The 13,310-nt window shown below is 45.9% G+C and overlaps 1 protein-coding gene and 1 pseudogene across 1 annotated transcript in view; one reads left to right on the plus strand and one right to left on the minus strand.

Annotated features, from left to right (window-relative positions):
- The window catches only part of ATP8B1 (ATPase phospholipid transporting 8B1), a 113,975-nt gene that overhangs the window by 55,094 nt on the left and 45,571 nt on the right, over window positions 1-13,310 (plus strand). Inside the window, exon 2 of the mRNA XM_023531171.1 lies at window positions 1,662-1,864. Within this exon, the coding sequence (XP_023386939.1) occupies window positions 1,684-1,864 (181 nt within the window). The 5' untranslated portion in view covers window positions 1,662-1,683. The remainder of the gene's footprint in view (window positions 1-1,661; window positions 1,865-13,310) is intronic.
- LOC111740379 lies at window positions 8,743-8,859 on the minus strand (annotated as a pseudogene).

The following is a 13,310-nucleotide window of genomic DNA, read 5'->3' on the forward strand; positions in this document are numbered from 1 at the left end:
CCAAGTATCTGAAAATGACATACGATTCCAGTTGTTATTATCAGCAACTTTTCCGATTATGGGAATAATTGTTAACAATAACGATGACTAACAGTTGAGTACTTACTGTAGGCTAAACACTGAATTGAGTACTTTACATGCATCATCTCACTTAAAATCATGCATGGCAGTTGTTGGAATTTTGGAAAATGAATAAATGTGTGTCCATGAATAACTGGGACGCTGCTGTGCATATGGATTATTAACCTACCCTTCAACCTAATGCATTTGGACATTTGCAATGTCATTAAAAGCCCTTCTGCTCATGATCTAAATTGTCATCCACTGTCCCATAGTACAAGGAGGCCACAATTTATGTACACAGTTGCCAATCATTGGACATCTGTGCCAAAGAAGAACACAGTTGCTTCTGAGTTTCAACATTTTAAATAACACTGGACAGACTCCTCATAAATATTTAAACATTCTCTAGATGTACACTTATGGCTATAAAAATTTAGACGTCCAAAAGACTAGATTTGGTACAAAGCATGCAATCAGTAAACAGTCCCAATCAAGGCAACTAAGCCTCGATTAAAATTTATAACAAACTGTAACATAAAAGTAGAATATAGAAAATCTCTCCTTGGAAAGCAGTTGGTTTTGATGCAAACTTTTAATGATTATCATGCAAGTTATCCAACAGCGGAGTTTTACTTTTCTCCTGTGTAGAGTAGAGATTATAAGAACACCTTTCCCACGGTGGTATGGGAAGTTTCAAGGAGGCAATGTGTACACACCATTTCAAGCAGGGCTTGGCGTGCAGGTAACACTAAATAAACATGAGTTGCTATTATTAACAGTACTGAGTACATGGCAATATGATGGTTATGTAAATAATGCCAGGCTGTATGTCTGTCCTGAGGTATTTGTGTAAATATTTTTTCTAATATAAATGTAACTAATGTTGTCCTTTCTACTTGTGTAGAGTCACTTAATACAGTGGTTTATACACAAACATGAATGCTAGATGCAAGGAATGGTTGGTGACAGTTAGGAAAATTGGCTTGAGAGTGTTCCCAGGAAGTCATAGCAAAATCTGAGGACCTAAGCTTGCATTTAAAATGTACCAGAGGAAAGGCTCAGAATATTAGTGACAGCAGAAACCAGCTATCTGAGAGCAGTGGTTTTCAAACCCCGCTGACCATCCACAGTAAGAAATCTAATTCCTTAGACCCACAATTCAAATAAATGTCTGTATGCATCATTGTTTGCAAACTGTTTCACCAGACAGTGCTAATTCTTACTATGCCTGCTGTACTCTGATATTGTATAATCTGTTTCATTTTAGTTGAAAGTCGATGTGAGCCAATTAAATTGACTTCGCTGGGTAGAGACCTACAGTGTGAAATAGAACCTTGAAGTTTGTCTACTCTCTTTAAAAAAATTTTGCAGCTCTATTTTTGTTGTTGTTAATTCTCATCCAAGCACTTAATCAGTAATGAATGGTTTTGTTCTTATTTACATGCTAATTTGAACTTTTAAGTCATTATTCAGACACATTTACATGTTAGTAAGATAGTGTTTGGTTGAAAGGGCGTTATAACTCAATGCAAGCAGAATTCAACCAAAAACTGGGCACGGGTCATAATTCACTCTGGTTTCCCTTTCTTTGAAACCAGGTAGCTCTAATCTGCCAGCAGAATGAGTACAGAAAGAGACTCAGAGACGACATTTGAGGAGGATTCTCAGCCTAACGATGAAGTGGTTCCCTACAGCGACGATGAAACAGAAGACGAACTTGAAGACCAGGGGCCCGCAGTTGAACCGGTACAGAATCGCGTCAACAGAGAAGCAGAGCAAAGACGGGAGACATTCAGAAAAGGTAACCTCACCGGGACGTGGACACTAGGTACTGTCCTTGTCGAGCCTCTCGTGAGTGGTGGCAACAGCTACAAAGGACGGGCGGCCTGTTTTTAGATCGTCCAGAAGGCATCTCCTTTCGCCTCTCTTAGGATGGAACTGGGAGAGTGTTGACAGGCTTAGACAAGGACACAAGGACACAGCCTCCTCAGGACGTATGGCTGGTCGACCATATCCGACACGTTCCGCCAAGAACTAGGTCTTCGTTAATGTCTATATCTTTAGGAGGGAGTCGAATGTGGAAGAATTTGCTTGTCGTTGCACCCAGGAACCTTGGAGTTACCATACATTTTGTTCAGCCATTTATGAATATGAAATGATCTGGGCTCTCTTTTTCTCCAGGAAAATGTTTATGGGTCTCTGCTAGCCGCACAGGGCCTGTTGTACAGCAAACTGTGCTACCTGCTCCAAATCAGCGCAGCTTCAAGGCGAGGTCTAATAGATGTTTTTTCTGTTAGGGGCTAGAGAATAAATATTTTAGGCTCCGTCGGCCATGTGGTCTCTGTTGCAGTTACTCAGCTCTACTGATGTTTCTTGAATGTGGCCACGGACAGTCCGCCATGTAGAGTAACAGTTTTCTTTTATGGTTGTGCTTTTTTCTCCTATGGCTCTTCTACTTCGTTTTCTGCTGGGTCTCTTACCCTGGCAAACAAGTGTGGTCTCTTCTTGTAGCTCATCTGCTCCATGAGGAAGCCAATACTTTTCTCTTTGGACCCCAGATTTGTTGCAGGTTGAAAATGTTCCATCAAGATCCCTCTAATTCCAGCTAAATAACTTTGGTTTCCCACTCACAAAAATCTTCATGAAATTGATCTGCTTCTGACTCTACAGACAAATCTCTCCGCAGTCTCTATTAGAATAATCTCTGGTTTCATCTGGTTTCCCCAAAGTCTCTACCACTGCCAGCCAATCTGTCTTTCCAGGTCTCCCAGAAGTCTGCGTTCCTCATGTCACTCCCTGCCCCCTTGTCTCTCCTTCCGGGGTTCTGCTTCCTGGTTCATAACCTGGAGGGTTCCCCTCCCCCAACCCCCTCAGTTTTTACCTGTAGGAAAAGTGACAAGGCATGAAATACTATTTATATAATGATGCTCCTGCTCTGGTCAGGTGGTGCCTCTCTTCGTTTCTTCTGGGTTGGGGGGGTGCTCATTGGGGGGAGTGCACATGTCCACATGGGCCCCTCCCACCACAGTCTCTGAAACCTGGGGGAGGCCATTAGCGTATATCATTAGCCTGTTCTCAGCTTTTCATATCAAATGTGTAGAATTTTTAGACCTTACTAAGGATTTCTGGCTATAATTTTAAGCTATTGAGTATTAAGCTTAAGTGCCTTTTGCCTCTAAGTAGAAAGTACTGAAATCATGATAATTGAGCTAAATTAAAATGGAATCACTGCCAGTCTGAACAGGACTATGGCTTCTGTCATAACAAGTCCAGACTGGATATTGGTCGAATGGGGTAGAGATAAAGTAGCCTGACAAGTTAGCAAGGGAGTTCTAGCTGATCGCCCAAAGAGTGAATAACACGTTTCTTCCTCATTCCTTCTCCCTCTGTCCTTCGAAGTTTCATATCACAATCTTGGAATCTCTGTGGATATCTGGTGAGTTGGCAGAGAGTTGACTCAGCGGGGTGAAGGGTGAACTTTACTGTTGGTGCTTAGTGCCACGCTATCAGATGTGTGGTCGAGGACACAGCAAAGGGACTGGGGCTGGGTGCCCGCAGAAATGACAGAGAAGCACGTAGTGGATGGAAAGCCTCGGCTCTGTTTTTTTCCAACTCTGCCTTCACATTCTGGTGCTCGGGGCTCTTTCCTGGTGGTTTAGTTTGCATGTCGTATTTCTTGTAGATTTCGACCCTCAGAATACAGGCATTGAGGGAGCTCAGGCTTGATCTTGGCTCTTCATAGCCTTTCCCAAGGAAATACTTCTAGAAGAATTTGGTGGTTCTCATGTCTCAAAACCCCTGTCAAATGACTTTGCCCGGGACTTTTAAAAACATCTCCATCCGCCCTTCACAAACACACCCCGCCGCCCGGTTCCTACTTCTGCCGGGCACCATGTCTCCCCCAACCAATCCGCGTCCTCCCCTCCCCTCGCCTTCCCTCCCTGCTTCCTCTGCATCCCTCTATCCCCCTTTCTTAATTTTTTTTTTTAACATATTCTCACTTGGGCATTTTCCCAATGAAGGTCAGTGTCATTCTGACTTTTTAACCATCATCTGTTTATCTGGATATTTTACATGAATGACAATTTCCTTCAAAGAATTCAGTTCTTTAGAGCACTGGAGCCGAGTCACTCCATGAAGTACCATCGGGTTGAGTAACACCAGGGACCATGCCTGGCACAGCAGAGCGGTGCCTAAAAATGTGTCACCCAAGTTCGTTTCTGCGACAATATCATCTTAGTGCAGAAAGTTGGTTTGGTTTTGTTTTTTTTAAAAGATGCCCTCGTCCAACTGAGCTTTAGTGTTAGCGAGTGTTTGGAGAGAAACTGTCGCAAGGACTTTTCAGTCGAAGGACATTTATCGTGTCCTGTGAGGATCGAAAGCAAGAGCAAACGTTCTTCTCCACGGAGAAAGAGAGAAGCCCATGGATTTTACTAGAAGAACTTAGTTTTCTTTGAGCAGAGATTGACAAAAACGCGCGGGAATGTTTTCCGTTCGAAGGGATGAACACCGTCGCTTCCTGATGAACGCACTAGAACAGTATGTCCCAGAGTGTTTTCTGGGAAACACTAGTTCTGCCAGGTGCTTGGGGACACAAAGATTGTGTGGCCCCCTGCAGCCGGAAACTCAGAATTCTTTATCCTCTTGTCGGAGTTTAGGGTTGTCCATTAGCATAAAAGGATCCAAGAGGTTTGGCTTTGAAAAAACCAGTTCAATTTTATTCAGCCACAGGTTCCTTAACTTCCTTGACTCTCGAATGCTGGGGGTTTTGTTTGTTTGTTCGTTTTGCTGTTTTAGCTTTCCATCCCACTGTCCTGGTGCGACTAGGTCAACTCCTTCGGTAATTCTGTGCCAGTCAAGAGCCAGCTTAGAGATGAAGTCCTGGGGGAAGAAATAAGTGCTCTGGAGAGGGTTCTGGATTAGTACAAATTGGCTCTTTCTTCCGAGCCTGGGGATGGAATGAGAAAGCTGTCTCTCCTGCCTCCTTGGCACATGGCTCTATTAAAGAACTCTCCAACCTTCCCACTCCGGCTGGCTTACAGCTGCGCTCACAGCTTCCCAATCGTCCGGCAAATTCTTACTCGAATCCTGCATTTCTGCCTCTGGTTGGTGTCTTATTTCCTACTCTCATGGCCGGGCTTCTGGAAACCCATTTCCTCACCTCCACATCCTCCCGTTCCCTCAGGTCCGTCCCCTCCGTGGGCTGCCCGGCACTCTACAGGCTTTTTAAAAGGGCACCGAGAACCCTCCTGCCAAGTGCAGTGAGCACTTCATCGATCATCTTCTCCCGACCTCTGTTTGCTCTAAAGTGCCTGACCTTTTAAAAGCCTACCCTTCAGGAAACGTTGACCTCCTTGGCGGGTCATGACACCTCTTGTCCCAACACTCCTGCTTCTCCTTCCTTCTGGCTACTCTTCCTCCCACCCCTAATATGCTCATATTTCCAGTCGTAGTCTGTTCTCACTCTCCAGGCCTTTGTACGGCAGGCTAATTCCATCCAATCTACTTCATGTACCACATCTCTGGGAGGGACCCCGAGACACAGAGTGCGTGGTGGTTAAGGGAGAGGATGGGGGACCGCAGACGGTGGGCTTGGGCCTGGGCTTCACCACTCTCTACCACCACTCATCATCTCCTCTGCGATCACCAGATCTTGTTCTTGACCCGTCTGCTTCCCTCTGGGGTGCTCAGATTCTCCCAGAGCCCCCAGGCTGAAGTTGTGGTCATTTTTTCCAACAGATCCTCTGTCTCCAAATTCAAGTCCAATGAGTGGATGTAGAGATGGATGGAATGAACAGTTAATTTTCCCAGCAATGAGTCTGCCTACATACTAAGGACATTTTTGGTGATTTAGTGTCATCCCTGCCTCTACTACCTTATAAGCCTTTCCCATGAGTCCAGCCTTCTCTTCGTTTGCAGACCTGTGGACTTACGCGAACCTCACCCTCATGCTTTCCTATGCCCCAGTGATTTTTCAGATAAAACCTCTGACTGGGTCGCAGATAGCGCAGCACACCTGTAGGCAGTCAAGGTATAAGTCTCTTCAGACAGAGAAGGCAGATGACTATATTTATGGAAAAGTACACCTATACACATATAAAACTATGGGGACAAAGCAAAAAGTTCAAAAAAATAACTTCACTCATGCAATGACTTGGGCGTTTAATGGCTTCACCTATGGTTCCCTCGAAAGAGCTGTGACAAAGGATTCTGCCCTGAAGAAGGCATGCCTGAGCCGCCAAGTGAAAGATAAAGAGGAGTTAATTAGGGGAGGCGAGAGGCAGGGGTGTTCAGAATAGGGGGCCGCCTAGAGAGGCTCTGTGGCAGGAGGGAAGGTGGCACGTGGAGGAACTGAAACGAAGCTGGGGGAGATGAGAAGATTATGAGAAGAGAGGATTAGCGCGTGCTGCTCACTCACCTCCTTTTCAGCAGCTTTCACAGTGCAATTTAAAACTGAGCGACGGCACGTTGCCCATGTCCTAGCTAAGCTGGTAGTGCTACAGGGGCCCAGAGTCCAATCTGTCCTGTTCTGCGCTTGTGTCAGGACACCAAGCTCTGGGCCTGGCAAGCTGTAGAGGCTTGGTGGGCATTTGTGATGGGATGCATTGGAGTGCTTCAACAGAGGTATGAGTGGGGAACCAGGTGAGTTTTTCAGTGGCCTTCCCTGGTCAGGGGAAGACTTCACAAAGGCGAGGACACCTGGGCTGAGCCTTGAGGAAGTATGAGAAGTAAAGAGACCCCAGTGGTCTCAGGTGCAGGGCATTCCAGCCTAAGGTAGCATGAAGGAAGGCCCCAAGGAGCTGAGGAATTGCAAGTCATTTTGGGAGCCTAGATGCTGAGGTAGGGCGGTGGCCATGCTGAAGAGTTTGAATGCCCCCCTAAAGGCCTCAGGGAGCCATGAAAGCCCTTTAGGCTGAAAATAACATGCATGATAAGGTAGCAGTGGCCTCCTCCTTCTACGGCCTCTCCATAGCCATGATGCTCCTCTTAAGCCAGTCTTCATCATGGAAGAGGACTTCATTGCACTTGGAGTCTGATTCCTTCTCTTGGCTGCTCAGACCCTGAGGATCAAGGGAAAAGGAGGCCCAATGAGTAATTTCTGGCTTAAGCATCTCAGTGGGTATTCCAGGTATCTATTGCTGCATTAAAAAAAAAAAAAAATCACTCCAAACTTATCGGCGTAAAATGACTATTTCATGATGTTCACGATTCTGAGTCAGGAATTCACACAGGGCACGGGGCTGGCTTGTTTCTGCTCTAGGATGCCTGGGACCTCAGCTATGAAGACTTGAACAGCTGAAGTGACTTGAACCATTGGGGCCTGGAATCATGTGCAAGCTTCTTCACTCCTGTGTCTGGCACCTGAGCTGGATAACACAAAGGCTCAACTGAGTCTTTCGATGGGAACACTCTCTTGTGACTTGGGCTTCTCCCAGCATGGGTCTCGGCTGCATTGGGAGTGTCCTCAGAGGGACTGTCTGGAGAACTGTCATCCCAAGAGGTCAAAGCAGAAGCCAGTTGAGAAATTCAGACAGCAGCACGTGTGCTAGGTTCTCTGGGTTACAAGGGAGTCACAGAGGCCAGCCCTGATTCAAGGAAAGGGAAATTAGATGCCACTTCCTGATGAGGGAGTAAAAAGGTCCTGTTGCACGATGGCAGATACTGTCACGGCTGCCTTTGGAAAGTGCTCTCTGCCTCCATGGATAACAGAGATGTTTGTGGGGATGAGTAATAGCAGGGGCGGAAGGCGGGGGTGGATTGGGTTGGGGGAGGAGCCCATTTGTAGGTCAAGGAGAGGGCGGCTGTTTTGAACCTGACTACTTAGGGATATTTATGGGACATCTACTTGTGTTGCTGGCTAGCTGGCAATTAGAGACATAGGACGAAGGGGTAAGAAATGACCAAGAATGGTGCAGCCTTGTCCCTGTAAAGTGACAGAGTTTTAAATTCTTAACCACAGGGTAACTGACAGCACTGAGTTTTAGTTCTTGAGACTGCAGTCCTTAGCAAAGGCAGTTGATTGACTTTTGGGTTTTGCTGTTCCATGTATGTTACATACTTTTAGGAAGAGGGGGTGTTCAGTAAGAGCTTTAGGAGAGGAGCCTCTTCAATGAGGACCTGTCCCCACTCCCTCCACAGGCACACACGCACCTCCCCACCACACACACACACACACACACACACACACACACACACACACACACACACAGCACTGCCGTCATCAGCACCTGGGCTTCCGGGGTACATACAGGCCCAGTTTGCATACGTTCCCATGCTTGTGAGCTTAGCAAAGACATGTGACTACTGCACATTAGAGCTGACTGGTTGTGATTCTACAGCTTAATTGGAGATGATTCACACAAAGGCTTCCATATCGTTTATTTTTATGTTTTAAGCTAAATAATACTGTGAACAGATCGTGTGGGGAATGCTAAGCTACTGGAGGAGCAGCTTGTAGGCACATGTGCCTGTGAACAGCTGGTGGGCTAGGTATTCACCCGTCTCCTCATTAGAAGCGGTCCCCAAAGTCCTTTCTTCTTGACTGGGTTGGGTTTTCAAGTACCCTCTGTACTTGAAAATATAAAACTGCATTTTTTTTTTTAGGCGGGGCAACCCTTGGTTGACCTCATGGATTGCAAGGACCTTGTCAGCTTACAATCCCTTATTTTTTATTTTTTACGCCTACAACACCTGCTTCCTAGGTGATCTCCCATCCAAGTACTAACCAGGCCCAACCCTGCTTAGCTTCCGAGATCAGACGGGATCGGGCTTGTTCAGAGTGGCACAGCCATAAACCAAAACTCCATTTCTTTAAAAGCCTTTTACAACTCAGAATTTTGTTTAGGAGTGTAACAATCATCGGTTGACAGTATTCGAGATGGAATGTTCAATCGTTAAAGTTTAAAGGTGTCATGAACATCGGGACCTAGAGAGGAAGTTCTGTCTCTCGGTGTGACCTCAGTGTGACCGCAGACTGAATGGAACATCAACAAAAAAGCTGTGGCTATAAACCCAGTGAAAGTGCTCTCTTCAGAGAAGAATCTGGAATTAAAGGTGTCAATCTCTAGAGCGCTATGAATAAAATTTATCTTTAAAAAATTTAAAAAATTTTTTTTAATTACAATTGACATTCAATAATATTTAATATTAGCTTCAGGTGAGAAGTTTTTCTGGACTTGAAAAACTGATTAAGCCCGTCCGTCGAAATATATAGATCTGAGGAAATCCATGAAGCGTGCTGAGGAGCTATGAGCTATGTGTTCTGCTCAATTAGATGATTTGGATTTCTGACACATACCTAACATGTGGAAATTCCACTCTACTTAATTTCTTTCTCTAATTAGCCATAGACAGACTGCCTTCTACCACGCCAGCCTTGAGAGTACACAGTAACTGGCGGCTTATAAAATAAAGGGTGTGTGGGGCTAGGGGGTGGTTCCTGTGCTGAGTGATGTGCATCAGGGGCGGGTGTGGCGAGACTGTGCCATCTCTACAGAACTTGCTTTTGAGTAATGCTGTTTATGACCGAACCTGAGTGAGAAGCCCTTGCTCGTGGAGACCTAACGCAGCTGTCGCTTTTCATACTGCCTGCTTGGAAACCATGTCTCTAAAGTAGGTTTTTAACGATAGAGTCGCCCTAGGAAGACACGCCCTCTTGGACTCACTGTAGGTGCTCCATCCTGCTGGTGCATCAGAATCACTTGTGGAGCTTTTAACACTCCAGAGGTGCCTGAGCCCAGCTCCTGAAGATGCTGATAGAGTAGGTCTGGAGTGAGACAAGGGGAGAATTCATATTCTAAAATGAATTCCACCAGTTTCAACCTTACATCAATAGAACAATCCATCTCATGCCCCACCTAGCACACCCGTTGCTCAAAGGATGGTGGTCCACCAGCAAGCATCACCAGAGTGCTCATTAAACGCAGAACCTGCAGCTCTTCCCACAGCATCCAATCAGAATCTGTTAACTAGATCCCCAGGATGCTCAATGACGGCGAGGGGCATTTATTTCAAAAGGCAGTTGAAAACCCAAAGTACTGCTTTGCTCAAACTCTGCAGCACACTGCTTCAGTAACAAAGCATATTGCTGGAGGGTCTGTCAACCTCAGGTGTGATGGAGGCAGGAGAAAGGCTGAGAAACACCTGTCTTGAACAGTGAGTCACAAAGTTGCCTGCAAATTAGGGTCATCTGGGACCTGTGCTGGGCTCACCCCAGACTAAAGCAGAAACCCCTAAGGGTGGAGCCCTGTGTATAGATCAGGAAGTGATAAAAAAAATCCCCCTCGGGGATTCCATTAGGATCAAGAGCAGCACATCCCACAGTCGAGGTGCATAGGAATCCATCTGTGATCTTGTGAAAATGCTGGTTCTGGTGCTGGAGGTTGGGGTGCGGCCCGGGATTCTGCATCTTTAACCAGATCTCAGATGATGCAGCTGGTCCACACTTTGTGTAGCAAGGGCCAGGAACAAGGAGTGAAGTTGTATGTTTCTTCTTTTTCCTTTTTTTTCCACAGGCAAATGCAGCATTTGGCCTTTTGCTCGGCTTTCAATCTATCTCTCCTCTATCAACTACCAATACTGAGTTGGGTTTTTTGGTAACGGAGCCAGATGCTACAAACAACAAACAATCCAGCAGGTAGACACGATTACTTCTAGACTCCAACCTGCCCATGGTTAGCGCCTTTCCCATTTTTTCAAAAGCTGTGCAAACTGTCACTTCTGTCCTAAAGGTGCCCGCTTTGAGTTACCTCGTGCTTCATCACTCAAGAAACTCAAGGCCCTCAGTCATCCTTCTCTGCCCCTCACCTGGGGAAGGGGAGCCAACCCATCCAGCCTCTCTGCAGGCCCCTACCATCAGCCATCCCCTCTCTTTCTCTCCTGGCTCCTTCAGCCTCCCCATTCTACAAACACCTGTTCATGAGCCTCTACCTGCCCCTCCCCGCCCTTTAGTTTCTTATCTAGAAGAAACATCTTAATAAGGTCACTGAGGTGATTATCTGATCACCAAATCCCCAGGCACCTTTGTCCCTTCTTACCGGGCACATCTACACTTGCTGCTGTCGCTCGTGCCCTCTCGCTCCGTGACACCAGGTCTCCTGACTCCTCCCTGAGCCTCGCAGACTTTCACGGATGCCTCTTCCTGCTTCCACCACTCAAGCATCTCTGTCCTCTTTCGGCCCGCTGCTCTTCCTCCACCCTCGCTTCCGATGTGATCTATTCACGCTTGTGGTTTCGACTAACATCTGAATATCGGGTACTTTCAAATCTGTATCTCTGGCCTAAACCTCAGCCTGGAACTCAGCCTAGAGTTCTGGATTTCTCTCTACAGCTCCTGGATGGACGTTTCCACCCAGATGTCCTATAGGCATCTTCAGTTCACCACATCCAAGAAACATTGTGCCCCCCTACACACTAGATGTATTCTTCTCGCATTCTCTAGGTCATCGATGGTGCCTCTGTCCATCCAGCCACCCAAAGTAGTATCCTAGGGTCACTTTTTAATTTTTTTCTCATTTTTTTTTTCTTGCACACATGCAGGCTCATGAGAATCACCCAGAGGGCATGTGAAAACACACTGCTGGCCCACGCCCAGAGTTCCTAATACGCTCAATGCTGGGTGGTGCCTGAGAATTGGCATTTTTTGAAAGTTCTCAGATGATGCATCTGGTCTGGAACCCTCATTTGGAGAACCACTACTACAAACGATCACATTATTGCAGCTGAGCTACATTCTCTCCATCCACACATTTCAGAAACGACGAGTGTGGATAGAGGTAGAGCCTAATCTAGGAAGACTAGAATGCGTGACACGAGGGAGATGAGCTCTATCTACCCTTCCAGGCAGAGTCGATTTGCTAAGTCTCTTATCATATGCTAAGTCTCACCTTCTGTCTTACCCCTTGTGGCCCGTTGGCTATCCTGGGCCCAGGTTAGAGTGGAAGGACCCAGCACACATACACCTCAGAGACTGATATGTATCAGTGACCTGAGAAGGGCAGAGCCTTCCTGGCAGCAGGAGTGGAGAGCAGACAAGGCACATTTGTCTTCTTAAAACTCCCACCCCCGACTTGTCACTCTCAGGCCACCTCCAGCTAGAGCCCTTAAAGAGAGCTTGGCTTGGCTCATGGTTAGGCGACGGCTTCTCTTATTCACCTGTTCTGAATTCTTGCCATCATCAGCATCCTGGGCTATCTCCTTCTACCACTACCTTTCTTTATGGTTTATTCTTACCTTCTTTATGATGTATTTCTTTTCATATATTTTTAATTACCGGAAAGTGCATAGGACACAAGCATATAGTTTCACAAATAGTTATTAAGTGAACACGTGTTTAATTGCTGTTACTAATTTCTCAAACGTCTTTCCAGAGATATACACACGCTTGTATGTACGAAGAATACTTAGAAACATGTGCCCTTACATACCCATAGATACACATACACACATGCAGGTGTGTGCCCATGCATGCATTCGTACTGTGCATTAATTCTGTGTGTCACAGCTGAAAGCACAGTATGGTGGACACCCTCTGCTTTTGTCACTTAGTGTAATTTGGACATCTTCCCTATCAGTACACACAAAGCTGTCTCCTCTTTTTTGCGGACTGCATAGGCTTTCACTGTATGGATGTTTAGCCAGATGTTCATGGTTGCATTTAGGTTGCTTCTATCTTTCTGATAAATAGGGCTGCGTTGAATAGCCCTGCGATTGTCATTTCACCTGTGCATGAGGACGTACCTAGGGACAAACTTCTAGAAGTGGGATTGCTCAATCATTGTGTATGTATTAAAAAGTGTGAGAAATCTGGCCAAATTCCTCTCTGCATAGACTGAGAGTGCCTCTTTCAACTTAGTGTGTCATTAAATTCTTCACCCTTTGCCAATATTTTGCAACTGTAGGATAAAAATTGGCACCTCACTGAGGCACTGCACTGCTCTTTTTCAAATGAAAAGATGCACTTGAGTATCTTTTCACTTATTTAAGAGCCATTTGAATTTCCCTGGGTATGACCTGTCTATTCATACCCTTCACTCATTTCTCTCTGGTTGCTTTTTTCTTTCTTTTTGATGTTAAACTTTTGATCTCTTTACTCTACTGGTTTGCTATAGTTTGTTCCAACAATTGCAGCTTTTTGGTTGTTGGTGTGTCTGTAAGCAAGAGTTCAGAACTAGGAATGACAGGATGAGGGGCCAGGCCTAGCTTACTTCCTTCTCCAGATGGAGATGATCAAAGGACTTGGTGACCAT

This window comes from Pteropus vampyrus, unplaced genomic scaffold (genome assembly GCF_000151845.1).
Source record: "Pteropus vampyrus isolate Shadow unplaced genomic scaffold, Pvam_2.0 Scaffold62, whole genome shotgun sequence".
NCBI lineage: Eukaryota > Metazoa > Chordata > Mammalia > Chiroptera > Pteropodidae > Pteropus > Pteropus vampyrus.